General features: G+C 53.5%; 1 protein-coding gene and 2 long non-coding RNA genes across 3 annotated transcripts in view; 1 reads left to right on the top strand and 2 right to left on the bottom strand.

Moving 5' to 3' along the window:
* Window positions 1–18,654, bottom strand: LOC114708694. The gene is made up of 3 exons (XR_003736836.2): window positions 18,569–18,654; window positions 8,353–8,483; window positions 1–897 (listed from the first exon to the last, which is right to left on the bottom strand). It is a non-coding gene; the product is annotated as an uncharacterized LOC114708694 (long non-coding RNA).
* LOC114708688 (myosin-7) overlaps window positions 6,574–27,858 on the top strand; it is a 22,519-nt gene continuing 1,234 nt past the window's right edge. Inside the window, exons 1-38 of the mRNA XM_028892148.2 lie at window positions 6,574–6,636; window positions 7,588–7,625; window positions 7,888–7,933; window positions 8,358–8,566; window positions 8,824–8,967; window positions 9,239–9,395; window positions 9,481–9,508; window positions 10,190–10,298; window positions 10,383–10,475; window positions 10,587–10,650; window positions 10,989–11,087; window positions 11,302–11,405; window positions 12,033–12,171; window positions 12,267–12,385; window positions 12,505–12,654; window positions 12,949–13,119; window positions 13,751–14,060; window positions 14,336–14,403; window positions 14,740–14,827; window positions 15,433–15,550; window positions 15,693–15,816; window positions 16,078–16,214; window positions 16,463–16,718; window positions 17,262–17,504; window positions 17,624–17,800; window positions 18,603–18,748; window positions 20,149–20,239; window positions 21,036–21,425; window positions 21,617–21,743; window positions 21,907–22,025; window positions 23,518–23,714; window positions 24,189–24,372; window positions 24,511–24,676; window positions 24,838–24,962; window positions 25,520–25,828; window positions 26,074–26,277; window positions 26,379–26,504; window positions 26,612–26,887. Coding sequence (XP_028747981.1) covers window positions 8,366–8,566; window positions 8,824–8,967; window positions 9,239–9,395; window positions 9,481–9,508; window positions 10,190–10,298; window positions 10,383–10,475; window positions 10,587–10,650; window positions 10,989–11,087; window positions 11,302–11,405; window positions 12,033–12,171; window positions 12,267–12,385; window positions 12,505–12,654; window positions 12,949–13,119; window positions 13,751–14,060; window positions 14,336–14,403; window positions 14,740–14,827; window positions 15,433–15,550; window positions 15,693–15,816; window positions 16,078–16,214; window positions 16,463–16,718; window positions 17,262–17,504; window positions 17,624–17,800; window positions 18,603–18,748; window positions 20,149–20,239; window positions 21,036–21,425; window positions 21,617–21,743; window positions 21,907–22,025; window positions 23,518–23,714; window positions 24,189–24,372; window positions 24,511–24,676; window positions 24,838–24,962; window positions 25,520–25,828; window positions 26,074–26,277; window positions 26,379–26,504; window positions 26,612–26,887 — 5,559 coding nt within the window. The 5' untranslated portion in view covers window positions 6,574–6,636; window positions 7,588–7,625; window positions 7,888–7,933; window positions 8,358–8,365. The remainder of the gene's footprint in view (window positions 6,637–7,587; window positions 7,626–7,887; window positions 7,934–8,357; window positions 8,567–8,823; window positions 8,968–9,238; window positions 9,396–9,480; window positions 9,509–10,189; window positions 10,299–10,382; window positions 10,476–10,586; window positions 10,651–10,988; window positions 11,088–11,301; window positions 11,406–12,032; window positions 12,172–12,266; window positions 12,386–12,504; window positions 12,655–12,948; window positions 13,120–13,750; window positions 14,061–14,335; window positions 14,404–14,739; window positions 14,828–15,432; window positions 15,551–15,692; window positions 15,817–16,077; window positions 16,215–16,462; window positions 16,719–17,261; window positions 17,505–17,623; window positions 17,801–18,602; window positions 18,749–20,148; window positions 20,240–21,035; window positions 21,426–21,616; window positions 21,744–21,906; window positions 22,026–23,517; window positions 23,715–24,188; window positions 24,373–24,510; window positions 24,677–24,837; window positions 24,963–25,519; window positions 25,829–26,073; window positions 26,278–26,378; window positions 26,505–26,611; window positions 26,888–27,858) is intronic.
* LOC119088527 lies at window positions 21,636–24,189 on the bottom strand. Its single transcript, XR_005092182.1, has 3 exons — window positions 23,914–24,189; window positions 21,891–22,138; window positions 21,636–21,727 (listed from the first exon to the last, which is right to left on the bottom strand). It is a non-coding gene; the product is annotated as an uncharacterized LOC119088527 (long non-coding RNA).

The following is a 27,858-nucleotide window of genomic DNA, read 5'->3' on the forward strand; positions in this document are numbered from 1 at the left end:
TGTGTGTGTGTGTGTGTGTGTGTGTGTGTGTGTATGTATGGTATGTATGTGTGCTCTGCATGGATGTCAGGGCACCACAGGCATGCAGTGCCCATGGAGGCCAGAAGAGGGCGTTGGCCCCTGGAAATGAAGTCACGAATGGTTGTGAGTTGCCACGTGGGTGCCAGGACCTGAGTCCTCTGCAAGAGCATCAATGAGCCATCTCTCTAGCCCACACTCGGCTTTTTAAAGTGGGCTCTGGGGTCAAGCACAGGTCATCAGATTTCCCTGGCAAGTACTGTGCTCACCGTACCGTCTCCGTCTAGTCTCTGTGGGCTTCTTCTTTCCTTTCCTTCTTCCTTGGGCTGTGGGTCTCTCTTGAGTCTTTCCTCTTGTCTCCAAGCTCATGGCACCTCACACCACCATAAGGTAACCAGCTCTCAGCCGCCAGCCCTACCTGCCAGGCCACAATTCTCACCTCCTTCTGGGACACAAAACATGTTCTATCAGTTGTCCCTTGTTACCTCTAACCCACTCACACCGAGTCTCTATCCTGCCTGTCCGAGGGCTTGCCCGCTTTGTGCCCGCCCTCATCCTTGCTGATGCCCTCCCGTATGATTTTTCCTTCCCGATTTCCCGGAGCCGGTCTGCTGAAGCGCACTGTATCCCCTCCTTAGGAATGCCTGCCGGTCTGGTCCTTTCCCTCTCATACCTCTCCACTTTGATTGAGGCTTTAACCTCCGCTACAGTCTCCTGGCCTCTGGCCTCTCCTCCCCCCAGGACCCAGCCGGACCCTCAAACCGTCCTTAAGACGTCACACTGACCGCGGTCCGGCGCTGCAGTCACTCTTCATCGCACTCACGGTGATATTGTACATTTTGCTGGCCTGAGAAATACGGCAGATCGGTAGACAGCACTCTAGAACAAAGCAGACCCAAGCTTGAATCCTAAGGCCACATGCCCTGCCTGACTGGGCAACCATCTTATTCCCTTTGAAGCCCACTGCTGACTCACAGACTGTGATTTGAATGACAGACGGTTGTATTGACTGAGATGTGTCTTACTCTGTGCCGAGAGGAACTTACATATAGACCGTGAAAGCTCATTTTTTTTTTTCCTTTCCACCTGACATCTCCAAAACCACACAGCAATCTGACAAGAGAGGTTTCCCTCAAGTCCTTTCTAACTCACCACACCATTCACCATCCACGCTTTGGACCGTACTGATTTTTACTGCTGGGAACACAGCTGGGCACACAGTGTTTCTCAAAGCCCTCCCCTCCTTTAAACTCCAGGTCTGTGTTCCCACCTTAATACATGGAACTGTGTCGGGCCCATAGAGGAAGAGATCTTTAGCCTCTGGGTCATTCTAGATCCAGGCCCTGTCTCATTACAGGTGATTGTGAGCCGCCTTGTGGGTGCTGGGAATTGAACCCAGGTCCTCTAGAAGGGCCTCCAGTGTTTTTATCATCTCTCTACCACCCCCTCTTTGAGACAAGGTCTTTATAGCCCAGACTGTTGTAGAACTCACCACGTAGACTAGGCTGGCCTTGGACTCATAAAAATCTACCGGTCTCTGCCTCTTGGGTGCTGGAATTGACATGTGCTACCACATCCAAATTTTCTCCTCTTCTTAAAGAAAGATTTATTTACTTTTGTTTTACATGTATAGGTTTTTGCCTATATGCATGCATGTACATTATGTGTGTTCCTAGTTCCTGTGGAAGCCAGAAGAGGGCATCAGATTCCTTGGAATTGGAGTTATAGAAGGTTATAAGCTGCTGTGTGGGTTCTGGGAAACAAACCCAGGTCTTCTTCAAGAGCAGCAGGTGCTCTTAACCAGTGAGCCATCCTCTCCAGCCCCATCTTTTGCTCTTTTTCAGTTTGCCCATTTTTTTAAAAATATGCATACTGTCCTGATTAGTTTTGTTGTTGTTGTACCAATTTGACACAACTAGAATCATTTGAAAGGAAGCAACCTCAGTTGAAAAAATGCCCCCATCAGGTGGGCCTTCTTGATTAATTATTGATGTGGGAGGGCACAGTTCAGTGTGGGTGGTGCCAGTCCTAAGCAGGAGGTCCTTGGATGCTACAAGAAATCAGAATGAGGGGCTGGAGAGATGGTTCAGTGGTTAAGAGCACTGCCTGTTCTTCCAGAGGACCAGAGTTCAATTCCCAGCAACCACATGGCAGCTCATAACTGTCTGTAACTCCAAAATCTGACACCCTCACACAGACATGCATTCAGGCAACACACACACACACACACACACACACACACACACGAAACCAGAAAAGCAAGCCAGCAAGCATTTAGTTCCTGCCTCCAGGTTCCTGCCTTGAGTGCCTGCCCTGACTTCCCTCATTGATGGGGAGCATGGACCTGAGAGTTGTGAGCCGAAATAAACCCTTTCCTCCCAAGTTGCTTTTGGTCATGGTGTTTTATCATAGCAGTAGAAACCCTAACTAAGGCATATACTAAAGAATTTACCAAGTCAGCTTGAGGATAGTAACAGCAGCAGAACCCTGACTGAGAGCTGAGAACTCGGTAGTTACTCGGTCCTTGAAGCTGGGTGTCTCAACAGTCAGGGCATTCCTGCAATGGCTGTCTTTCATTGGCAGAGTCTCATGAGAATCCCTGGCTGTCCTGGGAGTCTCTATATAGCCCAGGCTGGCCTCGAACTCACAGAGATCTGCTTGTCTCTGCCTCCCGAGTGCTGGGATTGAAGGCCTATACCATCTTGCTAAGCTAAGTGTGCCCAGTGTTTTCACATAACAATACTCTATCCTTCTCCTTCAGAGGTTTCTACATCCTTGGCTGATCCTAAGATCAGGGATATCTGAAGAATTCCTGGCTGTCCCACCTCCTGAGGGCCACCATTTAGCCTGTCTCCTCCCTATAACCTGACTACCCATCTCCACCAGCAGCTTCACGCAGAGTCCCTGAGATTTTCAGGCCAGGACACAAAAAGCATGAAGCTGGGCCAACTTCTGGGGGTCTTGGGGTACACATTGGTCATGAGAGAAGCTCCACAGACAGCACAGAGCAGCGGTAGCTTTCCTGGCTCCAGGCTAGCCTGTGGAGAGGTCCACCTGAAGAACATAGCCTTCAACTGAGGAGACATGGTGGAGCCGAGGGAAAAGCGCAGGCCGAGGACTTACAGCGGATGACCAGCCCTGCAGTCTACAGTCTGAATTCCTGATGTCCGTGTTTCTTAGGATAAAAACTTCCCACTGTGAAGTCCGTTATGTGCTGGTGCGTGCTAAGCCCTTCACTTATGACTAGTCTCCATGGGCTCCGCAGACCAACGCACTGATGACAAAACGTATGTGACGGAGCAAGACCACACAGATAGAAACTGAGGAGCTGGGCCTCCAAGTGGGTCTCTGTACCCCCAGAAAGCCCCTTCTAAGTTCCCTCGGGCTTCTAGACAGTGTCCCCTCCAAACACTCTTGCAGGAGAGATCTACCTGCCTACAGCACTCTGATTGAATCCGGGCTGCCTCTCCAGCTGGCCCTCATCTATCAAGAGGAGAAGGGAGTCTGGGCTATTGTGGCGGCTGGCTTGCAGAGTACAAAAGATTTTGGAGCCAGCCGGAACACAAAAGAATGACAAGAAGTAGCAGCTGTTTGTAAAGAGAAACCTGAGACAGCGGCTAGCTCAGCTCCCTAATCCCGGGGTCCATGTGGAGCCAGGGACAGGGTCCCCCAAGGTCAGAGATTCTAGGGGCCCGCCTGCTAGGAGGGCTGCCTCCCACCCCCAGGTCTCCTCTCTCCTGTTCACAAACAACTGATGCCTCCTTCCTTCTCTTGGGCCAGAGGCCTACCTCTTTCAGTCTCCTTCTGTCCCTCTCCCTGGGGGTTTTGGGATTCCTTCTAGATTTCTCTCTTTTCACGCTCAGGTATCTTCTGCTTTAGCCCGGGTGCCCCCCCCGCCCCCTCCCACCTCACCCCGATTCCTGGTGGTAATTTTAGCACACTTTCCGCTGCTGGCCTCCACTGGCTCGTTCACAGCAAATGGCTCCTGTTTGGGACTGACATTTGATCAGTGTGGTGACAGAGCCCAGACAAAGCAGGCACAGTGCCTGGGGGCAGGGGGTGGGGGGGTGGGGGGTTAGGGAGGCAGATCACCTTCCTTCCACTCAGGCCTTATTTGGTCTACCTTGGCGAAGCGGCCCTCCCTCCAGCCCCTCTTTATTTATAGCATTTGCTCTGTCTCCTTTGTCTTGTCGGCTGTCACTCTGCAGTGCGCCGCACAATTGCCACCCACTCCTCACATGGGCAGGGCCCCCACTCTCCCCGCTAGGAACGTGCGTGTGTGCGTGTGTGTGTGTGTGTGTGTGTGTGTGTGTGTGTGCGCGCGCGTGTGTGCGAAGCACCGGCTGTGGACACCCCCACCCCCCACCCCGGGGCCACCGCTACAAACAGTCGGACAAAGATGCCCGGAGCAGGGGTCTTTGTTTTGGTTCATTGTTCCGTATCCCCATCAGCTAGAATGATGCCAAGCCCATAGCAGACACTCAGGAAATACTTGCTTAGGAAAGGATGGGCAAAGCCACCCAGCCTTCCAACAGCAGCAAACAGAAGGAGGGACTCCAAAGCAGGTGTTAGAGGGGCTGGAGACTGGGTGGGAACTTTTAAGGACACCAGACCCTCCAGTCTGGGATATGAGGCAGAGAACTTAAAGTTAGGAAAGTGATTTATATTCTGCATTGGGGACACTGAGAACAATACACCCAAATACCCATCGACCAAAGCCCTCCAAACCTGGAAGGAGGCAGAAAAGGGGAGTGATTAAGTTACGAATTGGAGAGACAGTTTCCCAATCCCTCCACCACGCAGGCCAGCCCAGCGTAAAGACACTGGCTTTAAAATGGCTCACCTGCGTCCCAGGCATTATTTATCCATTCATGCACCTGTGCCTGAGCCCTATTCCTGAGCAGGGCAGGGCAGCGTCTCTATGCTTTGTGCCTTGTGCTTAGAAAGCTAAAAGAGTATGAAAGAGCAGCCTTCCTCCAATCCTGGAAGTCCCTCCCAGTGAGGCTGATCCATTAATATCTGGCAAGGTCTGGAAGGGACCCCCAAAATTTGTTCTACTGGGCATGTCAGGAGCAGGACCTGCTCCTTACAACTGCAACCTCATGCTTGAGGACTGCAGCTCTCCAGCTGCAGTGGGATGCACCCCCTACTGTCTGTAGCCTCTCCCCCAACGCTGCACTGCGCATACAGCCGCTCTGCGTCCTCTGACTTGTGCTTCGGTTACCAAGAAACCCCAGAGAAGCCCTTCCTGGAATTTCCCTTTCCTGCTGTGCCCACCCCACCTTCAAAATGTACCTGCTTTGCACCCCATCCCCCAGGCCTGCCTCTCTCCTTCACACTGACATCCAAGCAGCTGGATTAATCCGCATGCGCTCAGAGCTGTGCTTGGGAAGAAAGGGGATGTCAAACCAAACCACGAGGCGGTTGCCTAGACACCAAGCAGCAAAGCTTGCATAGGCCATGCTGGGAGAACAAGGACCGCCTGTGCTCCGTCCAGAGGCTGGGCGCCAGTGTCGCTCCCAGGGCCTGCAGGAAAAGGGAAGATTTTTTTCCTGTCCTGTCCCTTTCTCCACTTGTAAGAACAAAGACTGCATCCACGTCTGAACACAGGTTGGGTGGGCCAGGCAACAGTAGCTGCCTCGTCTGCAGCCCTGGGAGGCTCACCCCTTGTGCCTCTGGAATCTGCAGGGCAGAGCTACAGACAGGAAAGAGCTCTAAGGCAGGACCATTAGGCAACTGTAACTCCTCCACACCTAGTGGCCAGCACTTCCTCGGAATCCCTCGCCCTCCCTCCCTGGCCGGGATCAACTTCCTATCTGCTGAGGTCCCTCCCTTGGACTCTTGCTCCCCTGAAGCTGTGTGACCTTCGAGGTCCCACCTCCATAAAGTGAAGCAGTTGGATGGCTCACTAGAGACTTGCCTGGCTCTCAAGCTCAGTGATCTCAACACATTGCCTGCTGGCCCAAGGAAAGCGGGGCCTGAGCCAGAGTGCCAGTGTCTAAACTCTCTGGTCATTCTCCTTACCACTTAACTAGGACGCTGCCTCCCCGCAGCCCCAATCCAGCCACCGTACCAGGGCCGTGCCCCTCTTTGTTGCTGCGACTCAGCCCCTTCCCACCTCAGTCAGGGGTGGGACTCAGGCCAGGAGAGTGGGGAGGATCCTGGAAGTAGCACCAGGCTCTGCTGGGGGCAAGAGCTCTAAGGGGCAGCAGGGCCAGAGCCAGGGCCAGGGCCAGGGCCCTGCCTGCCTGCCTGAGGTCATGGTGGTCGTTGTCAGCTTACTCTCCAGCGAGCTGTGGAATGTAAGAGATATTTTTGCTTCGCTTTGAGCCACCCCACCCCCTGGAACTCAGACCCTGAACATGCCATGCCACAACAATGACGACCACTTCCAATTGTTTCCTGGCTGGGGGGGGGCGAGGGGGGAGCACTGTTGGGACAAGGGAAGGGGGAGGGAGTCAGGGGGAAATGCTTTTGGTGACAACAGCCCTTTCTAAATCTGGCTGGGGACTGGGTGCAGGTGGGGGTGGGGGCACCCTGCTGCCCCATATATACAGTCCCCGAGGCTAGGTCTGGCTCTGAGCGGTCTCCTGCTGGTTCCTTCCTTGCTGCCCTCAGGTAGGAGTGGGAGCTAGAGGCAGGCCTTCCTCTGGGATTAGGGGCTCCAGGTTCAGGAAGAGATTCCTCTAGAACAGCAGGCTGCTGGCAGGACTTCATATAGTACCTGGTTACGATTGAGCACACCTGTGCAGATCTAAATAGGCATGCTTGTGTCACAGGAATGTGGGGGCCCATGTGTTCCCCGGGTGGGGGGGGGGAGTATCTGTATCTGTCTATGGCCCAAAATGCAACAGTGGTGTGTGTGTGTGTGTGTGCACTTGCACACATGTGGGTGCACACTTGAGTACAAGCATCCGTGTCTTAAATGTAAGGATGAGTATACATTCCACCACGTAAGATACAATGGAAGACATGTGTTTACCATCATGCCTGGTTACAAGCATTTTAGGAGAAGAGCGGAATGGTGGAGAATAATTCTAAAGGAAGCCAGTTCTGTGAATAGTGGAGCCTGTCCGCGTTTGTGGAAGGGCCTGAATGTACACGGAGGAGTCATTACTCAGACTCTGTGTGTATTCGCTGTGGTCGGGGCTCACAGGCATGCATGTGTGTGTGTGGGTCTCTGATCTCTGTTCTGAAGAATATGCAGCCACAGGAGCCAGCCTTTGTACCTGGCTGTTGTTGAGGCTCATAAACACCGTGGGGGCGTGCATGCTGGGCACCCATTCCCTCCTCAGATGGGAGGGAGCCTATCCTTCACGGAAAGAATGCACACACACAGCAGGCATGCATGTTCATTGGAGGCTGTGGAGGAGGCATTGGGATGGATGGTAGTGGAAAGAGGGCTGTTGGAATCCTGGGACTTGAACCCTCGAAGTCTTGACTCTTGTGTTGTGCTCTGAGAAAAGCAAACCATCCAGCCTTGATTGCCTCATGTGACCAAGGGGTGACCTTCGAGCAAAAGAATAAAAGTGCTTTGTCTGAACCAATGTCACTGTTATTGTTTTGTAGGTGGCTCAAAGGAAAGACATCTCCCCAGCCGGGCATAGGTAAGGGTAGAACGGCCCCCAAGGGTAGAACACAGCTCAGAGGCTCCGGGAAGTTGTTCAAATTAGTCTTTGGGGAAAAGGAAACAGAGCTTGAAAAGGAAGAAAGAGAATGACCAGAGAGGCTGACCAGAGCTTCTAATCTCTCTTTGGTGTGGAGGAGGGTGGGTGTGGAAGAACACAGCCAGAGAGGAGGGAGGAGGGAGGCGGCCGTAGCCAGGTTGGCCTACAGCCTGACCTGACACAGCCCCTTCCCTTTCTCCAGGTCTCCCTCCTACTTCCTCATCACTAGACACGTTTGAGAAACCAAGGTAGGCAAAGCAGATGTTCAAGGGATCTGGGGAGGTTGAACATGATAGCCCAAAGCCAAACCGGAACTGTCCTTTCTTGCCCTGCTTGGGGACAATGACCTGGTTTCCAGGAGCTCCTTACCTATGGTCAATGAGGGGGCAGGGTCTGTTGACGGTCGGAGATAGAGGCAGACAGAATCCTGCCCCGCAAGAAGGTCAGGGCACTCCCCAAAGAATGCCCCAACTTGAACAAAAGTAAGCTGCCCCCTTTGCCTGGCACAGGTGCCAGGCAGTTCTCTCATTTAGGGGGTAAGCTTGAAGAACTAGGGACTCATGGGTGACTCCTCTCGAGTGCTGAGCATGATGCCAGACCCGGGGGCTGCCACTGAAGGGGAGAGCCCAGGGAGGGGGAAGGCATACAGGTAACAGTTGCTACTCACCCCAGGCTCAGCCATGGCGGATGCGGAGATGGCTGCGTTTGGGGCTGCAGCCCCCTTCCTGCGCAAGTCTGAGAAGGAGCGGCTGGAGGCGCAGACCAGGCCTTTTGACCTCAAGAAAGATGTCTTTGTGCCTGACGACAAAGAAGAGTTTGTCAAGGCCAAGATTGTGTCCCGAGAGGGTGGTAAAGTCACTGCTGAGACAGAGAATGGCAAGGTAGGTGTAGGCACTGGTGTGGGAAGCCCCCCCCCCCCCGCAGAGAGCCCCACAACCGGGGTGCACAGAGAGGGTACGCGCATGCACACCGGAGGACCACCACGCCTCCTGTCCTTTGGACAGGATGGCGGTCCAAACGCTCCAACGCGCCTTCTCGGCTGAACGCGATCTCACCCACCCTTACCTCTCCCTAGTCCCTTCACTGCGGATAGAGCGGGGCAGATACGGGTTGACAGGGCCTGTGTGGGCTGTTACAGACGGTGACCGTGAAGGAGGACCAGGTGATGCAGCAGAACCCGCCCAAGTTCGACAAGATCGAGGACATGGCCATGCTCACCTTCCTGCACGAGCCGGCAGTGCTGTACAATCTCAAGGAGCGCTACGCTTCCTGGATGATCTACGTGAGTGCGGCATGAGTCTGTCCCCCAGAACCTAGAGCTTCCTGGGCAACAGCGGCCTCCTGAAGAAGCCACGCCACCTGCTTGTTCTGTGTCCGGAAGCATGGCGGTCTACACAGGCCCCTGCTCCTTTGGCTCAGCTATAACACTGGGATGACTCAGTTGGATACATTCTGAGCTCTTCTTCCTCTCCCTGGGGCCTTTCTCTAATTCTGAAAAAAATCACCCCTCACGTGCATCACTGACTGCTCGCTTCCTCTTCTTTACCCCCCAGACCTACTCAGGCCTCTTCTGCGTCACCGTCAACCCCTACAAGTGGCTGCCGGTGTACAACGCTGAAGTGGTGGCTGCCTACCGGGGCAAGAAGAGAAGCGAGGCCCCGCCCCACATCTTCTCCATCTCTGATAACGCCTATCAGTACATGCTGACCGGTGAGCCTGGTGCCCGGGCCTGTGTCCCCTCCTCCCCAGCCCCCGCCTAGCCCCAACCCATTGCCTCTCCTCTCCTCTCTTCCAGATCGGGAGAACCAGTCCATCCTCATCACGTGAGCATAGTTCCAGAATTCCTAATCCTAGCCCCGCCCCCGCCCCCCCCCGCCGGGGGGGGACCCAGGCTCCTTTTTGCACACACCTATGGTCCTCTCTCCCTCCATCCCCAGGCCCAACTCTTTCTTCTCTGCTCTTTGCCCTGGCCCTTTGCCTTGTGTCTCTCTTCCCTTGTGCTTCTGTCTTTTTCGTTTCTTTTCTCTCTGGCTTCCTTCGCCCGTTGGTTGTCCTCTCACTCTGCCCATGTGTCTTCACCGCTTCGTTTCCTTACCTTTCCCTTCTGAAATCTTTTCTTCCCTCCCCATCTATTCTCCCAAAACAGTCCTCTCGTCCGATGGGCCCCGTGTCCTCTCCTGGCCTCTTTCCTGCTTGCTAACCCGACCTATGTGCCATTCTCTAGCAGCTTCCTGATGAGAGCGCCCCCTCTCCAATAGGATAGAGGTTCTCCCCTCTATTTTTTTGTTTTGTTCTTTTTTTGAGACAGGGTTTCTCTGGGTAGCTTTGGTGCCTGTCCTGGATCTCGCTCTGTAGACCAGGCTGGCCTTGAACTCACAGAGATCCGCCTGGCTCTGCCTCCCGAGTGCTGGGATTAAAGGCGTGCGCCACCACCACCCGGCTGAGGCTTCTTGATCTTAAGCAGCATTATTTACGGCCTGTTGACCCTTTGCTTTTCACAACAGCGGAGAATCCGGAGCTGGAAAGACTGTCAACACCAAGAGGGTCATTCAGTATTTCGCTGTCATTGCTGCCATTGGGGACCGCAGCAAGAAGGATCAGACCCCAGGCAAGGTAGGCCTGTTGGCACCTACGGGCCTGCGTTACGAAAAATGGAGTGGGAAGTCTTCGGCCCTCATCCTTCATGGCCTCTTGCAGGGTACCCTGGAAGATCAAATCATCCAAGCCAACCCCGCTCTGGAGGCCTTTGGCAACGCCAAGACAGTCCGGAACGATAATTCCTCTCGATTTGTGAGTGATACTCCACCTTGAACTCGGGACTTGGGCTGACTGAAGGCTGGCCTCCCTCAAATGTGAGCCTTTCCCAGGCTTATGACCACCCTCTTCTACCCATCTATTCAGGGGAAATTCATTCGGATCCATTTTGGGGCAACTGGAAAGTTGGCATCTGCGGACATAGAGACCTGTAAGTTCCACGAGTCTACCAGGGATGAGCCTGTCCTGGTTCTACACGGTCTGGTTTCAATGTCTCCCCCAGCATCCATTTTTGCTTTCTCTTTCTGACTGTGCTTGTCTGCCTTAGGCTTTTCCTCTCTCTCAGGTACCAGCGCACGTTTCTTGGGGATTTTTCTCTAAGATGCTGTCTTTCCTGGGTCTCTACCCCCACCTTCATGTGTGACCTCTGCATCCATGTCAGTCTCTTCCTCTGCCTTTTGCTTGCCGCATTCCTCATGCCTTTTCCTTTATTTCTGGGTACCCACATTCCAACCTTTCATTCCTCTCCTTCTATCTGCCTGTTCACAGACCTTCTGGAAAAATCCAGGGTTATTTTCCAGTTGAAAGCAGAAAGAGATTATCACATTTTCTACCAAATCCTGTCGAATAAAAAGCCCGAGCTTCTAGGTGAGTCAGACTGAGACCAGCTATTTCTATGGCAACCCAGTCCCCTCTGCTTGTGGCTGGATTCTGTCGGTATGCCTTGGGCCTTCTGATACTGCTAGAATCAGTTTTGTGGGTCAAGTCCAACCCTGACTGAGCCTTCCCCTGGGCCCATGTGCTGGAGCCCCCATGGTAGCCAGGGGTCAGGCACAACTGAACTAAATCCTCCCACTCTTAGACATGCTGCTGATCACCAACAACCCCTACGATTACGCATTCATCTCCCAAGGAGAGACCACTGTGGCCTCAATTGATGACTCCGAAGAGCTCATGGCCACTGATGTAAGTATGTGAGGACTCAGCCGGAGGGTGGACAGGTAAGGGTGGCACATGGTGCCAGCTCAGGAACAGAGCCAAGGGACACTAGCTCTCTGATTTCTAAAGCAGTACAACCCTCCTCGAGAGCTGGCATGTGCCCTGTGAACAGGGTGTGCTGAGCTGCATGCAGTGGAACAGGAGAGTGGCCAGTATTTGGTGCTATCAAACCACAGAGTGCCGAGAACCACGGACAGAGAGATAGGAAGGGCGAGGAACAAAGTAACACCACAGGAGAAGCAGGAAGGAGAATCATCTAGACCCCGTGGGGCTGGAAGAAGCTGTGGGTAGAGGAGAGATGCACACAGGTATGAAAACCTAGGCAGGAAAGTGAGTGGAAAGGCTGTGAATGTAGATGGGTAGCCCACAGCAGCTATGGAGAACAGCTATGACCGTTAACAGTGGACAGTGATCAGCAGGGTCCTGATCCTGTACTGTCTGTCTTGGGTTCGAGTCCCTCTCTGGGTGTGGGAATCACATACTGTACAGGGACTAGGGAGACACACATTCAAGTTCTCTCTCCAGCGTATGAGGAATCTCATTAACCAGTCATATTTCTTTTTCCGGACTCACTGATATGGGACCTGCTTACAGAGCGCCTTTGACGTGCTGGGCTTCACCCCAGAAGAGAAGAACTCCATCTACAAGCTGACGGGCGCCATCATGCACTTTGGAAACATGAAGTTCAAGCAGAAGCAGCGGGAGGAGCAGGCAGAGCCAGACGGCACCGAAGGTGGGGAGCAAGGAAACTGGGGGTGTCTGAGGGCCACCTCTGCAGAATGGGTATCCCTGTACTAACTCTGCTACCTGCTAACCCTTTCCTTCCAGAGGCCGACAAGTCCGCCTACCTCATGGGGCTGAACTCAGCCGACCTGCTCAAGGGGCTGTGCCACCCTCGGGTGAAAGTGGGCAACGAGTATGTCACCAAGGGGCAGAATGTCCAGCAGGTGGGTTGTCTTTGGGAGACAAGCAAATGGAGGCGAGATCATGGCGGGGTGGGGTACGAGCTTTCAAATTCATCCTTTCCAATAGCACGGCTAGGCTGGATTTCTCCCCTACCCTGCAGGTGTCATACGCCATCGGGGCACTGGCCAAGTCAGTGTACGAGAAGATGTTCAACTGGATGGTGACCCGCATCAACGCAACCCTGGAGACCAAGCAGCCACGCCAGTACTTCATAGGTGTCCTGGACATCGCTGGCTTTGAGATCTTCGATGTGAGTCTGGCAGCCCTGGCCTGGGACCCCACTGGTCCCTCACCCACTCACTCACACCTTCAGTCCCATGTGGAGGACCATTCGTGGGCCAGGCACGGGATGACAGTGGGGATCGTGGAGTGACAGGCAATCCCTGTCCCTGCCCTCAGGAGAGGCTCTCCTGTCCCTGTCATGACCTGGGAGGGGACCAGCCATGCCTGTGCTGGGCTCGGGCAGGTGTGTGGCACAGTCCTAGGCTGAGCCTGATGGCCACTCAGACCCTCAGTCAGCCTGACCGGCTGCCACACCCTCCAGTTCAACAGCTTCGAGCAGCTGTGCATCAACTTCACCAACGAGAAGCTGCAACAGTTCTTCAATCACCACATGTTCGTGCTGGAGCAGGAGGAGTACAAGAAGGAGGGCATCGAGTGGACGTTCATCGACTTCGGCATGGACCTGCAGGCCTGCATCGACCTCATTGAGAAGGTGTGTCTGGTCTCCACTACCCGAGCCTTCCATCTATACCCCACATGAACACTCCAGAACTCCAGATAAGGTGGTGGCTCATGTCCCTTCTGGTGAATTCAGGCTAAGTATCAGAAGAGGGGCTCTATTTTGCAGAGTTCTGTGTCGTCCCAGATGTCCATGGCAAAGAGCCGATAACTGTGTTCCCACCCATGGCTGTGTCCCAGGGGCTTGAGATTGGCCACATGAAGGATGGGCATCTGGAGACTGGCCTTCCCCACTGGCGTGTTTACCGGCCCTGGGTTACACGCACCCAAGGATCGGGAAATGCGAAGGTGGAATGGGAGTCGTAAGAGTGCACCTATTTTTAACCTCAGCATCACAGGGATCTGGGTGATGAAGGATGTTAAAGGCACCGGTAGTAGTCACAAACCCAGACTTGCAAAAAAAAAAAAAAAAAAGTCCCCCTGACATCAACAAAATCCCCACCTGTGGAAGGCTTACAGGGGTCAAACAGTAGATAGCTACTATCCTTGAGCTGAGCCTAGTTTCTTAATACCCTACAGGCATGTATGAGTAAATACTCACATAGAGAAGAATATATGTGTACCCTAGTGAAAGTTACTCAATGGTTCTCTCCCTACACTCTCAGCCCATGGGCATCATGTCCATCCTGGAGGAGGAGTGCATGTTCCCCAAGGCCACAGACATGACCTTCAAGGCCAAGCTGTATGACAACCACCTGGGCAAGTCCAACAACTTCCAGAAGCCTCGCAACGTCAAGGGGAAGCAGGAAGCCCACTTCTCATTGGTGCACTACGCGGGCACCGTGGACTACAACATCCTGGGCTGGCTACAGAAGAACAAGGACCCCCTCAATGAGACCGTGGTGGGCTTGTACCAAAAGTCCTCCCTGAAGCTGCTCAGCAATCTGTTTGCCAACTATGCTGGGGCGGATGCGCGTGAGTATCCCAGGCATGAGCACTCCAAGGTTTATGCCGTCGTTCTGAGGCACAGCAATTGCAAAACCACCGCTTCCCTGTCATGGTATGCCCTGAGGTGTATGGAACAGACTCAGAGATGGAATTGGGTGGGGACATTGAAGCAGTCACATAGAAGACCTTTGTCTGGTCGCCAAACGAGGACAAAACGTGAGGAAGGCTGTAGGTCTCCACCCCTGTTCCCGGCCTCCCTACACGCCCACTAATGCCCCTTTCCTTGGCTCCCTTCCCCACAGCTGCAGACAAGGGCAAAGGCAAGGCGAAGAAAGGCTCATCCTTTCAGACCGTGTCCGCTCTGCACAGGGTGAGTGTGTGATCAGTCCCACGAGCACGGATCCCCATTCATTCTGCTCCCTCGGCCCTAGCTCCTTGCCTTGCATGTCCCCGGCTCCTCTCAACACGTTTTCCCTGGGTTCACTCGGACCCTTTTCATGGCTGTGTCTTTCTTCATCTCCCAGCCTCGAATCTTGCTTCCCAACATGCCTCTCTCATTTCTCATCTGCCATCAGCCTCTCTCCTCACCTGTGTCTTCCCCGGACATCATTTCGCCTCCTTGCTTCCCATGTTCTCCCCATCCTCTCTGTTCCTTCCTCTCCTTCTTTCTGGCTTTTTATTTCCCTCCCCCCTTTTTCTGCCACAGGAAAACCTGAACAAACTTATGACAAACTTGCGCTCCACACACCCTCACTTTGTGCGCTGCATCATCCCCAACGAGACAAAGTCTCCAGGTGAGCCCTGATCATGAGCCATCCCACACTGGACCTGCGCTGTCTCAGAGACAGGACCTTCCAAGTCATCTCCAAGCCTTGCTGGTTTCCAAATCATGTTCTTCTCCTAGACCACCCCTCCCAGTGTTACCTTCTGTTGGGAATGTATACCCCATGGTAACGTGTAAGGCATTTTTATAGATATCACCTCATGTGTGACTTACAGCCCCTGATGAGGCATATAAGAAATACCTATCTGTTTTTAAACCGTAGGAAACAAAGCATCAGAGAATCTTGGTTCAAAGCCTGGCTCAGATCTCGATAAGATCAGTGACCTTCTACAAGTCACTTAATCCCTTAGCTCACTCACCTAGAAAGTGAGATAGATCTGTCCTGGAACCACATGATAATAAGGATAAATTATATAAAATGATAAATATGGAAATCTTTTTGATTACTATTAAAAGTGTGGCTACGGTGAAAAATGAAACCAATGAAGAATCCTTACTGACAGGTTGACGTGCTAAATTAGCCAGCTAATGTGTGCCAGAGCCAGGATGGGAACCCAGAGGCCTTGGTGTTAGTCTAACACCCTTCCCAATCATTTTTCTCCCCTGCTGCCCCAGGGGTGATGGACAACCCCCTGGTCATGCACCAGCTGAGGTGCAACGGGGTGCTGGAGGGCATCCGCATCTGCAGGAAGGGCTTCCCCAACCGAATTCTTTACGGGGACTTCCGCCAGAGGTGCGTAAGGGTGCCCCAGGGCTCAGCGAGCCAGAGGTGGGCTGACTTGGTGGGTGTGGGGGGGTCTATGGTGGCCCTGGAATTCTGTAGGCAGAGCAGACCCACACAGAATGCAAATGACTCTGAGAACTTCCCTCCCAAGGTACCGCATCCTGAACCCAGCAGCCATCCCTGAGGGCCAATTCATTGACAGCAGGAAAGGGGCCGAGAAGCTGCTGGGCTCCCTGGACATTGACCACAACCAGTACAAGTTTGGCCACACCAAGGTGAGGAAAGGAAAGAGACAAATTAGTTAAAGACATCTCTTTTCCTTTGGTTCTTCATCGTTTCCTCCCACCCTATTACCAATTATCCTAAAGGATAGATCTGGACCACATGGTACTTCTCCACTCCCAGAACCACTTTCCCATCCCATCTCCAACTGCCCATGGCATCCTCCTTCCAATTCTTCCCTCAGTTGTCCCCAAATGCACCTTTTCTCCCTCATACCCTGTCCTAGTCATGCTCAACACGTGTCTTATCCACAGGTGTTCTTCAAGGCGGGGCTGCTGGGGCTGCTGGAGGAGATGCGAGATGAGAGGCTGAGCCGCATCATCACCAGAATCCAGGCCCAGTCCCGAGGTGTGCTTTCCAGAATGGAGTTCAAGAAGCTGCTGGAACGCAGGTGAGGGGACTTCAAACGAGGTCATTAGCTCTCCTGAGGTCCAATGACAGTGTCAAGGGAAAGACTTGGTGGGCTCATCAGAAGAAACCATTAGGAAGGGACCTCATGAACGCAAGAGGGTCCTTAGCATTTGAAGGCCCCGGGGAGGGTGAGATAGAAAAGGAAAGGGGGATCTATCTAGGACGAAGGGTTTTAGATGGGAAGGAACAGGGGTGGTTCTCACACCATTCCTCTCACTGTGCCTGCAGAGACTCCCTGCTGATAATCCAGTGGAACATCCGGGCCTTCATGGGGGTCAAGAATTGGCCATGGATGAAGCTCTACTTCAAGATCAAACCACTGCTGAAGAGCGCCGAGACGGAGAAGGAAATGGCCAACATGAAGGAAGAGTTTGGGCGAGTCAAAGATGCGCTGGAAAAGTCTGAGGCTCGGCGCAAGGAGCTGGAGGAGAAGATGGTGTCCCTGCTGCAGGAGAAGAATGACCTGCAGCTCCAAGTGCAGGCGGTGAGCCACGCGGCCATTGTTAGCTCCCCACCCCCCACACACACACAGGGAAAGAGAGAGACACAGACAGAGAGACAGAGAGACATGGACAGAGAGAGACACAGAGAGATTGGTCCTAGGGGAAACTATAAATCTTCCTTGAGCCTAAATTCCTTCAACCCTAGACAGGAATCAAGCTGCCTGTCTTATAGGTTAACATTCACAGTGTGTGACATCAGCAAATGCAATTTCTTCAAGCAAGGAAACTAGAAGCCCTGTGAAGACTTTGTGTTTCCTCTGCTCCTCTCCTCAGTGCTCCCATCCATACCATCCTAAATTCCCCTCTGCCCAGTGCTCCCATCCATACCATCCTAAATCCTCCCTCCCCAGTGCTCCCATCCATACCATCCTAAACTCCCTTCCTACCTTCCTGAGGCTCTTCTCACCTGAAAATAAGCTGGGGTCCCCCTCCTATCTGGGTGATGCACCTCTCCCTTCCGCCATAGCCTGTGAGGACAAGGACCAGTCCTCAGACCAGCCTCCCTTTCTGTACCTTGGCCCCAGGAACAAGACAACCTGGCTGATGCCGAGGAGCGCTGCGACCAGCTGATCAAGAACAAGATCCAGCTGGAGGCCAAGGTGAAGGAGATGACCGAGAGGCTGGAGGATGAGGAGGAGATGAACGCAGAGCTCACTGCCAAGAAACGCAAGCTGGAGGATGAGTGCTCGGAGCTCAAAAGGGACATTGACGACCTGGAGCTGACACTGGCCAAGGTGGAGAAGGAGAAGCATGCCACAGAGAACAAGGTGAGGCCAGCTTCCTCGGGATCCAAACCACAGTGTGACCCTTGTTGCATCGTGGAGGTCCTTCTAGGTGTCCCCAGGTGGTGTCCTTTGACTTAAGGGAATTTTTGTTTGCTTGGCAGGTGAAAAACCTGACAGAGGAGATGGCTGGGCTGGATGAGATCATCGTCAAGCTGACCAAGGAGAAGAAAGCTCTGCAAGAGGCCCACCAGCAGGCTCTGGATGACCTTCAGGCCGAGGAAGACAAGGTCAACACTCTGACCAAGGCCAAGGTCAAGCTGGAGCAGCAGGTGGATGATGTAAGTAGACAGGGCGTAACAGGCTTTGATGTAGCATGTCCATCTGTGTTGAGGGGTATGTGTGAGTGTGAGTGTGTGTTTTTTTGTGGGGGCAGTGTTGGAGGATAGTGGAAAGTGTTTTTTTCTGCTGATATCTTCCCAGAATAAAACTGGGGGATAAAAAGCATGAGGGTTATCAACTTCAAATAATGTATCCAATCTTACTGTTATGATCAGTAACAGAGCTTTTTTTTTTCTTTAACTTAAGCTTTAAAGTTTAAAATTTAAACCCACGTAACTCTACCTTTGACCACAGTGTTTAGAGGATTATCTCCTGAGAGCATTATAAATCTCTTTGGTAAACCGTGAGCCTCTTTGAGGAGGATCTTGGCAGAGCCTGATCCTGAGTGGCCACTGCCCCCTCGTATGTGTATATATCCATCAAATCCCTATCATTCGGCCCTAATAACTTAAGTATCTGTCTCGGTCGCAGGACTAAGAGCTCCCTTCAGATGGGAACTTGAGTTTACTCAGTGTTGTGTCTTCAGTATCCCCGCACAGAGCCTGGAACCAGTAGGTACTTACAGGATGCTGAATGAATGATTATAGCTTTGGAATCTTATCCCAATTTCATTCATTCATCAAATATCTATTGAGCAATCCCTCCGTTCAAGACTCTCTCATGGTTCCCTGGGAACACTGGTCCTTCCTAGGGAAGTTTCCATAGTCCTAGATTTCCCAAGGATTTCCAAAGTGTAGAGTAACAAAACCCAGGTCAGGATGCTCTACCTCATGGCACATAGCTGGTCCTTCTCTCCGCCAGCTGGAGGGATCCCTGGAGCAGGAGAAGAAGGTGCGCATGGACCTGGAGCGAGCAAAGCGGAAGCTAGAGGGTGACCTGAAGCTGACCCAGGAGAGCATCATGGACCTGGAGAATGACAAGCAGCAGCTGGACGAGAAACTTAAAAAGTATGGTGTTCCCTCACTGCTGTGGCTCCTTCTTCTCAGCCCGGCTCAGCTCAGGACAGGACAAGCTGACCCAGGGGCCATGCTAAGAAGCGGTGGATGCTCAGACTGAGGGCAAAGACCTTCAGGAAGAGTACTTTCCTGTGCACATTAAGGCCCCATGGTCCTCCCTGGCAAAGAGTCTTGCTTGGATCCCTCAGGCCCTTAGGAGAGACGAAAATAAAAGCTTGCTTTCTTTGTGAGCACACAGTTGGACAGGGAGGAAGGCTGTACACGAAAGCCTCCCAGGAAAGTCTCCTTTGGGTTTTTCTGCAGAAAGCAAACTGAACCACAAAGAAATGGCTCTGCTGTTTCAAAAAAATGAAAGGGTTGGGCCATTTCTTCTTTCTAGGTAACTTCTAGTCCCAGTCTTTACTGTAAGACCTTCTAAAAGGTGCACACACAGACTTGGTTAACAGTGAGTTACGAAAACATGTTTTCACATCTGAGGGTCTTAGCATACTTCAACTTGTATTTGCACAGAAGTTTTCACACTTCCCTAGGCACAGACTTTGTTGAGTGGATAGATGGTCCTAGTGAGTGATTCTTCAACCTCCTTTTTTAATATTTGATTTTTAATTGTGTGTGTGTGTGTGTGAGTGTGAGTTTGTACATGTGACTGTAGTGCCCCCAGAGGTGAGAAGAGGGCGTCAGATCCCCTGGAGCTGGAGTCACAGCTGGTGGTGGTGGTGGTGGGCTGCTCGATATGAAGGCTGGGAACATCTTGCTTCCTCTGGAAGAGCGGTACTCTCAATGGCTGAACCGGCTTCCCTAGCCCCTCCTCAGTCTCCTTATAAAGATGATGTAGTCCGACTTTACCAAAGAGATAGCTCAGGAAGGTCAATGCGTTGAGAAGGAGGCGAGTGTGATCAAAGTACATGGCATAGGCGTAAGACGCTATCTTTATGAAATCCTGGGCTATGTACAATGTATACACCCCAGTTTTTAAAAAAAGAGGCTATGACTTGCCTAAACTAACAGTGACAAGTTAAAGACCACCAGTACACACCACATACACACCACACACACACACACACACACACACACACACACACACACACACACGTCTTTGAAATAATCTCCTCCCTTCACAGATGAGAAAACATCACCTAAAGAGGGGACGGTTCCGTAGAGGGGACAGTCCCATAGAGGCCAGCCCTGCCACTCTGCCTCAGGGCTTTTCCCATTACGGTCTTAGTGGGCTTGAATCGGACAGCAGGTGTTACTCTTTGGGTAACCTGAATCACTCTTGGAAGTATCCCCCCGCCCCCGCACTTCATTTGTTTTCCAGTCTCTGATCTCTGGTGGATACTCCAGGTGCCTTCTTGACCTCTGACCCCACCCACCCCCTGTCCTCCCTACAGGAAGGACTTTGAGTTAAATGCACTCAATGCCAGGATTGAGGATGAGCAGGCCCTGGGGAGCCAGCTGCAGAAGAAGCTCAAAGAGCTTCAGGTAAGGCGGGGACCGCAGCTGTGCGTCCCTGCATCCTCTCCAGCGTATGCTGTTCCTGCATCACGGGAACTGTGTGTCCAGGAAAGGGGACGCAATGCACAGGTCTCCCTGCAAGAGGGGCTTATATGATGCATGAAAGAAGAGACCCTGGGGGGAAAAACCAGGTCTGGAGGGCAGAACTCCTGGCTTTCTGTCTCAGCTCCGTCCAGTCAAGCAATCACCTCTCGGTCCCCATGTCCACCCTGTCATCTGGTGACTTTTAAAGTCCCGTCGGCCTTTATGGTTCTTTCCTCTTTAGCAGGCACTGAGTTAGGACTTCAGCCATTTTATCAAACAGGAGTGGTTTTCTCAGTTAGTTAGACTTTTGCTATTTTCTTGCCGCTAAACTGCTTGGAAAAGCCCAGGAAACACAAATTTCTTTGTCCTTCTCCGAGGGATCTGTTTTCTTCTAATAAAGGGAGCGTGCAATGCTCAAGCCTAAAGAAAAACTGACTAGACCCCTTCCCCCAATCCTTCCATGTCCACCTCTCCAGTAACACATCACACTTACTTGCTGTTCTCCGTAGACCAGGGAGCCTTTAGAGCCCTGGGGCGGCGGCGGGGCGGGGGGGGGGGGGGGGCTCCACGGAGGGGTCCAGGAAGCAGGTCTGATCCTCCGTGTCCCTGGGGCGGGGCGGGGGGCCTCCACGGAGGGGTCCAGGAAGCAGGTCTGATCCTCCGTGTCCCTGGGGCGGGGGGGGGGGGCTTCCACGGAGGGGTCCAGGAAGCAGGTCTGATCCTCCATGTCCCTGGCCAGGCCCGCATCGAGGAGCTGGAGGAGGAACTGGAGGCCGAGCGCACAGCCAGGGCCAAGGTGGAGAAGCTGCGCTCCGACCTGTCCCGAGAGCTGGAGGAGATCAGCGAGAGGCTGGAGGAGGCCGGAGGGGCCACGTCTGTGCAGATCGAGATGAACAAGAAGCGCGAGGCTGAGTTCCAGAAGATGCGGCGGGACCTGGAGGAGGCCACCCTGCAGCACGAGGCCACAGCCGCGGCCCTGCGCAAGAAGCACGCCGACAGTGTGGCCGAGCTGGGGGAGCAGATCGACAACCTGCAGCGAGTGAAGCAGAAGCTGGAGAAGGAGAAGAGCGAGTTCAAGCTGGAGCTGGATGACGTCACCTCCAACATGGAGCAGATCATCAAGGCCAAGGTGGGCCCTCTCGGCTGCCTCCCCCTCTAGTTCCCTCCATCTGCCTCCAGTTCCGTCTTCTTCCTTGGCTGCTCATTGTCTTCTTCCTCCCTCTATGCTGTTGTATGTTTGCCCCCTTCCTTCCCATGGGTCCCTCTCCATTTCTTCTTCAATTGCCATCCTCACTCCATTTTACTCCCTTCCTGCCTCAGGCTAACCTGGAGAAGATGTGCCGGACCTTGGAAGACCAGATGAATGAGCATCGGAGCAAGGCCGAGGAGACTCAGCGTTCCGTCAATGACCTCACCAGCCAGCGGGCCAAGCTGCAGACAGAGAACGGTGAGCCCGGGGCTGGAGCGCCACAAGCCCAACCTCCTGAGCCACCCCACCTTGGGTGCACATGCCCCTCATGGGCCCACAGTGCCTCCAGAGAATGGAGCCTAAGGGTTGGGGGACAGGTGGAGGGGGGGGAGGGGTTGAAGGTACCTTGGTGCCTCCCCAGGGGAGCTGTCCCGGCAGCTGGATGAGAAGGAGGCGCTGATTTCCCAGCTGACCCGAGGCAAGCTCACCTACACCCAGCAGCTGGAGGACCTCAAGAGGCAGCTGGAGGAGGAGGTCAAGGTGAGGCCTGGACCCTGCCTGGCCCAAGCATGGCATGCACCACCTGCCTTTGTACCTGTGTCTCTTTCTTTCTTAAGAGCGAGGCTGATCTGGTCCACAATTCTCCACAAATTCTAAAAAAAAAAAACCAATAGTCCAGCCTTTCCCAAGTGTCTTTTAAATCTGTTCCCCAGGTCTGAGAAGAGGCCCTTTGCTCTCCTGTTGCCACGCTGGGGTGCAGGGTGAAGAGGCAGAGAGGAAATTATCCAAGACAGCAGTTCTCGACTTGTGGGTCCCAACCCCTCTGGGGTCGCAGGACCTTTTCCCTGGGGTTACATATCAGATATTCTGCATATTAGACTTTGATATTACACTCATAACTGTAGCAAAATTACAGTTTTGAAGTAGCAACGAAAATAATTTTATCGTTGGGGGGGGTCACCACAACATGAGGAAACTGTATGTACTAAAGGGTCTCAGCATCAGGAAGGTTGAGGACCACTGGTCTAAGGAGACAGCCTTCTTGGGTACAGATATGGGGTTCAGGGACAGCACAAAGGGTTTTAGGATTATGAGATAATCTGGGAGCTGGAGAAGGAAAGGAGCCTATGTCTAGCACAGTACTGAGTTCGTGAAAAAGAGACAAGAGCGTGAGTTCTTAAAAATCCCAGGGCCAGGGCTGCAGTTGAGTCAGTAAAGTACTTGCCGGATAAACATGAAGATGGTTGGACCTGAGTTCAATCCCCAACACCTATGTAAAAAGCTGGGCATGATGGCACTCTTTTTTTTTCTTTGGAGACAGGGTCTCTCTGTGTAGTTTTGGCGCCTGTCCTGGATTTCGCTCTGTAGACCAGGCTGGCCTCGAACTTACAGAGATTCTCCTGCCTTTGCCTCCTGAGTGTTAAGATTAAAGGCGTGCGCCACCACGGCCCAGCTGCGCCACCACCACCTGGCATGGTGCACTCTTATAATCCCAGCACCGAGAAGGCAGAGGTGGGGAGATCTCTGGGACTGGTTGGCAGCCAGCCCAGCTAAATTGGTGATCTTTAGTTCTCAGAGACAGACTTTGTCTCAAAAAATATGGTGGACAGTGTCTGAAATGATACCCAAGGTTGACTTCAGGCCTCCATACACATGCACAAACACCCAACATTCTCCCTACAAAACCCCAAAGCTCAATGCTAATCTACCTCTTATAGATTGGTGAAATCTATAAGATAGATTCTATAAGAAATAGAAACATCCTGATGTCTCTGTTTGCACCTATAAACGCAATGGATGATGAGATCTGCTGCAAGGACTGTTGGGCAACGGGCACAAGGACTTTCTTTGTAAACAGTGTGGCACTGTTTTACTATTCAGGGTCATTCTAGCTCAGGAAAACACTCCAGGTTCACTGGAGACTTGGAAGTAGCTGTGGCCAAGGGAGCGTGTTGAGATTGGGGTAAAGGTGTGCCAGGAGTGACCTGATGGGAAAAGCTGACCCACTTCCTTGGTGCCCACCTCCTCCCAGGCCAAGAATGCCCTGGCCCATGCGCTGCAGTCAGCCCGGCATGATTGTGACCTGCTGCGGGAACAGTATGAAGAAGAGACAGAGGCCAAGGCCGAGCTACAGCGTGTCCTGTCCAAGGCCAACTCAGAGGTGGCCCAGTGGAGGACCAAGTATGAGACGGATGCCATCCAGAGGACCGAGGAGCTGGAGGAAGCCAAGTGAGTCCTGGGCAGCCAACCCAGTCTGATCCTCAATAGAGCTCACATAGGGGCCTCTTAGGTAGTGCGGGACAGCGCAGGAGGGCCCTGCCCCAGCCCCGCCTCCTGCTCCTCTCAGGGAAGCTTTTTGCTCGCGTTATGTTTCTCATCCGAATATAAGACGAACAAAAGGTTTGTCTGAGGGCTGAGTGATTCCCACCTGGGGTAGGGTGCCGGAGGGAACGGCGGCTACAGCCAAGAAGAAGGGGGAGGCTCATGGTCTCCACTGGTGCTCTGTGTCTTCATGCTCAGCTACCAAGATCTGCCTGCCAAGTGCTCAGCCTCTGGGGCCAGTCCTCAGGCTTTTCTGGATGCTTCTGGGTTGTCAAGGAGAGTCTTTTGAAAGGCTCACATGCTTTCCTCTTGTCCAATTCTACCTCCTCCATTCTCCCCATCCCTTTCTACCCTGCCACCCTTCCTACTTCCCCTGGACAGGAAGAAGCTGGCTCAGCGGCTTCAGGATGCAGAGGAGGCCGTGGAGGCCGTCAATGCCAAGTGCTCCTCACTGGAGAAGACCAAGCACAGGCTGCAGAACGAGATCGAGGACCTGATGGTGGATGTGGAGCGCTCCAATGCCGCCGCCGCTGCCCTGGACAAGAAGCAGAGGAACTTCGACAAGGTAGCCTCGGGGTGGGGCGGTGGGCAGTGTGCATGGTGATGGTGGGGTCTGTGCCAGCTCAAGGCCAGGGCAGTCTCCTTGGAGGCAGGGGAGGGAGGGGCCTGGGGCAGCTCTGGGCAGTGTGCCCCTGCCCTACAGATCCTGGCAGAGTGGAAGCAGAAGTATGAGGAGTCCCAGTCAGAGCTGGAGTCGTCCCAGAAGGAGGCGCGCTCCCTGAGCACAGAGCTCTTCAAGCTCAAGAATGCCTATGAGGAGTCACTGGAGCACCTGGAGACCTTTAAGAGGGAGAACAAGAACCTTCAGGGTGTGTGAGCCAAGGGGCGGGGAAGGGCCACAGGGATGGGGAAGGGTCATGTCCCCATGCCCGAGGGCCCCAACTGCAGTCCAGGCAGAGACACACACACCCCCATTGAGACCACAGAAACTCCAGACTGAGTCCCTGTGTGTGTGTGTCGCCTCCCGCAGAGGAGATCTCAGACCTGACTGAGCAGCTGGGCTCCACTGGGAAGAGCATCCATGAGCTGGAGAAGATCCGTAAGCAGCTGGAGGCCGAGAAGCTGGAGCTGCAGTCAGCCCTGGAGGAGGCTGAGGTGGGCGTGCAGGCGGGAGCAGGGCTGGGGTGGGGGCTGAGATCTAGACTTGGGTCCCCGCTCCCATCTCCCCTTACCTTGTTTTCCTCTGGCCTGGCTCATCGCCAGGGCCCAGGCCGGGGCTGGACACATACAAACATACACAGGCACCCAGAAAACATTTGTCAACGGATGAGTTCAGGGTCACTCAGCTCCCTCCATGCAAACATTTGATGTACTGCACCTTAGAGGCTGTTTCCGCTCAGCCCCTTTCCACCTCTGCCTGCCTGTGTTTTTTTACACTCTCTGCTTGATTGCCTCGGTTTCCTTGGCAACACATTTCACTTTCCCCTTTGTCTTCCAATCTGGCTCTCCCTGCTGGGAGTCTGCATCACCTTCTCCTCAGCTTGCTTTGTTTCTCTGTGCACACCCTCTCCTTTTCTTCCCTGCACCTGATTACTGAGCCATGTATACCATTCCCGAACTCCTTCTGTATCGTGAGTTTGTAGAAAGACCCCTACTTCTGCCCTGGACGCTGACGAATTCGCCTGCAAAACCTTTCCTGGCACCCTTTCCAGGCCTCCCTGGAGCATGAGGAGGGCAAGATCCTCCGCGCCCAGCTGGAGTTCAACCAGATCAAGGCAGAGATCGAAAGGAAGCTGGCAGAGAAGGACGAGGAGATGGAGCAGGCCAAGCGCAACCACCTGCGGGTGGTGGACTCCCTGCAGACCTCCCTGGATGCAGAGACGCGCAGCCGCAATGAGGCCCTGAGGGTGAAGAAGAAGATGGAGGGCGACCTCAATGAGATGGAGATCCAGCTCAGTCATGCCAACCGCATGGCTGCTGAGGCCCAGAAACAAGTGAAGAGCCTCCAGAGTTTGCTGAAGGTACTCAGAGACTTCTGGAAACAGGGCTTCACCTCCCCCAGAGGGGGGCCTAGCTCCCATAGGGGCTAATTAGATGGTAGAGGCATTAGCTCTCTCTTGTCACACAGTCAATGTAGAGATATCTGACAGGTCAACCCTGAGCCACCACAGTGGACTTTCCACCCACATCCAATTCTCTGTGACAGCCCTGTGAAGGCACCAAGGCCAGCTTTCTATCTTATTATGCTCATTTTGCTGATCCTCAGGACACTCAAATCCAGCTGGACGATGCCGTCCGTGCCAATGACGACCTGAAGGAGAACATCGCCATCGTGGAGAGACGCAACAACCTGCTGCAGGCGGAGCTGGAGGAGCTGCGGGCTGTGGTGGAGCAGACCGAGCGATCCAGGAAGCTGGCAGAGCAGGAGCTGATTGAGACCAGTGAGCGGGTGCAGCTGCTGCACTCCCAGGTGAGGGGGTGCCCTGTGCATGCCTGAGCTCAGCAGGTGGCAGGGGAAGGAGCCCCTCAGAGATGCCCAGAGTGTTTCCTGATCTGCCTCTCTCCTCCCAGAACACCAGCCTCATCAACCAGAAGAAGAAGATGGACGCAGACCTGTCCCAGCTCCAGACTGAGGTGGAAGAGGCCGTGCAGGAGTGTAGGAACGCAGAGGAGAAGGCCAAGAAGGCCATCACAGATGTGAGTCCCCTCCCCTGCCTACCCACTCCAGGCCAGCATCTCCCCAGCCTGCACAGTGAGCCCGCGAGGACCTGAGCAGACCACGTGCCCTCCTCTCCCGTGCACAGGCCGCCATGATGGCGGAGGAGCTGAAGAAGGAGCAGGACACCAGCGCCCACCTGGAGCGCATGAAGAAGAACATGGAGCAGACCATCAAGGACCTGCAGCACCGGCTGGACGAAGCAGAGCAGATCGCCCTCAAGGGCGGCAAGAAGCAGCTGCAGAAGCTGGAGGCCCGGGTTCGGGAGCTGGAGAACGAGCTGGAGGCTGAGCAGAAGCGCAATGCGGAGTCCGTGAAGGGCATGAGGAAGAGTGAGCGCCGCATCAAGGAGCTCACCTACCAGGTTGGCGCAGAACTGTGGTCACAGCCCTTGCACCATGAAGCCACAGTGAGGAGCAGCCGAAGGGAACAGAGAGGTGTTGCTCCTTCTTCCCAGCCAGAGTTGGCATGCAGCCCTGGATGTTCTGCCCTCTGCCCTATTATGACCAACTCTTGTCCCCTGGCCCAGAGGTCAGTGGTTGAGCCTCACAGCCTGCGTGTTCCACCTTGACATGCACCCTCAGTCCATCCACAAGAGAGATGCACAGACAGGCACAGTTTCAACCAGCACTGCCCTTCCCCAGAAGAAAATTTATAGCCAGGCTTGCAACCAAAGACACCAGGGCCATTCAAATAAGTCTCCACACTTTTCAGGTACCCCAGGCAATATGAACCCAGCTTTCTGTGGTGCTTTGTAGAGTGAGACTGTCCATTAGAATTTGTGTGTGTGTTTCGGTCTAGCATGCTGTGCCCTCCAAGCACACTTTGTCCTGAGGCTAGATCAAGTTCGTGTTAGTCCATTATTGCAGCCCAGGAAATTCCATCACGCTCACAGCCCCAGAGTCACTCCCCACACATGCTGGGCCAGCAGCCAGTGGGTTTATGTTCTGTGGTGTTCTGGGGCCTCTAGGAGCCTGCTCCCTGGTCATTACACTCTTTCAGGAATCCCATTAGCTCACTGGATTCTTTCCTTATGTAATTATTTAAAATATTCCCATTCCCAGTGAGCTTAGTGGAGCATGCCTATGATCCCAATACTCAGGAAGCTGAGACAGGAGGATCATGTGTTTGAGACTAACCTGGGCTGCATAGAGAGTCCATGCCTCAAAAAGATGCTCCTTGGGTGAGAAATTATAAGCAAATTCAAATATTCTGTGAGGTCCAGAGGGTAGCATTGGTTCAGAATGTAGCATTGAGGATGCAGAAGTCCAGAGCAGCCAGGGTGGGGTGCTGCCTCCTAGGACTGTGCCCTCTCACCTCTGACCCTCTCCTGAC

This window comes from Peromyscus leucopus, chromosome 9 (genome assembly GCF_004664715.2).
Source record: "Peromyscus leucopus breed LL Stock chromosome 9, UCI_PerLeu_2.1, whole genome shotgun sequence".
Lineage (NCBI taxonomy): Eukaryota > Metazoa > Chordata > Mammalia > Rodentia > Cricetidae > Peromyscus > Peromyscus leucopus.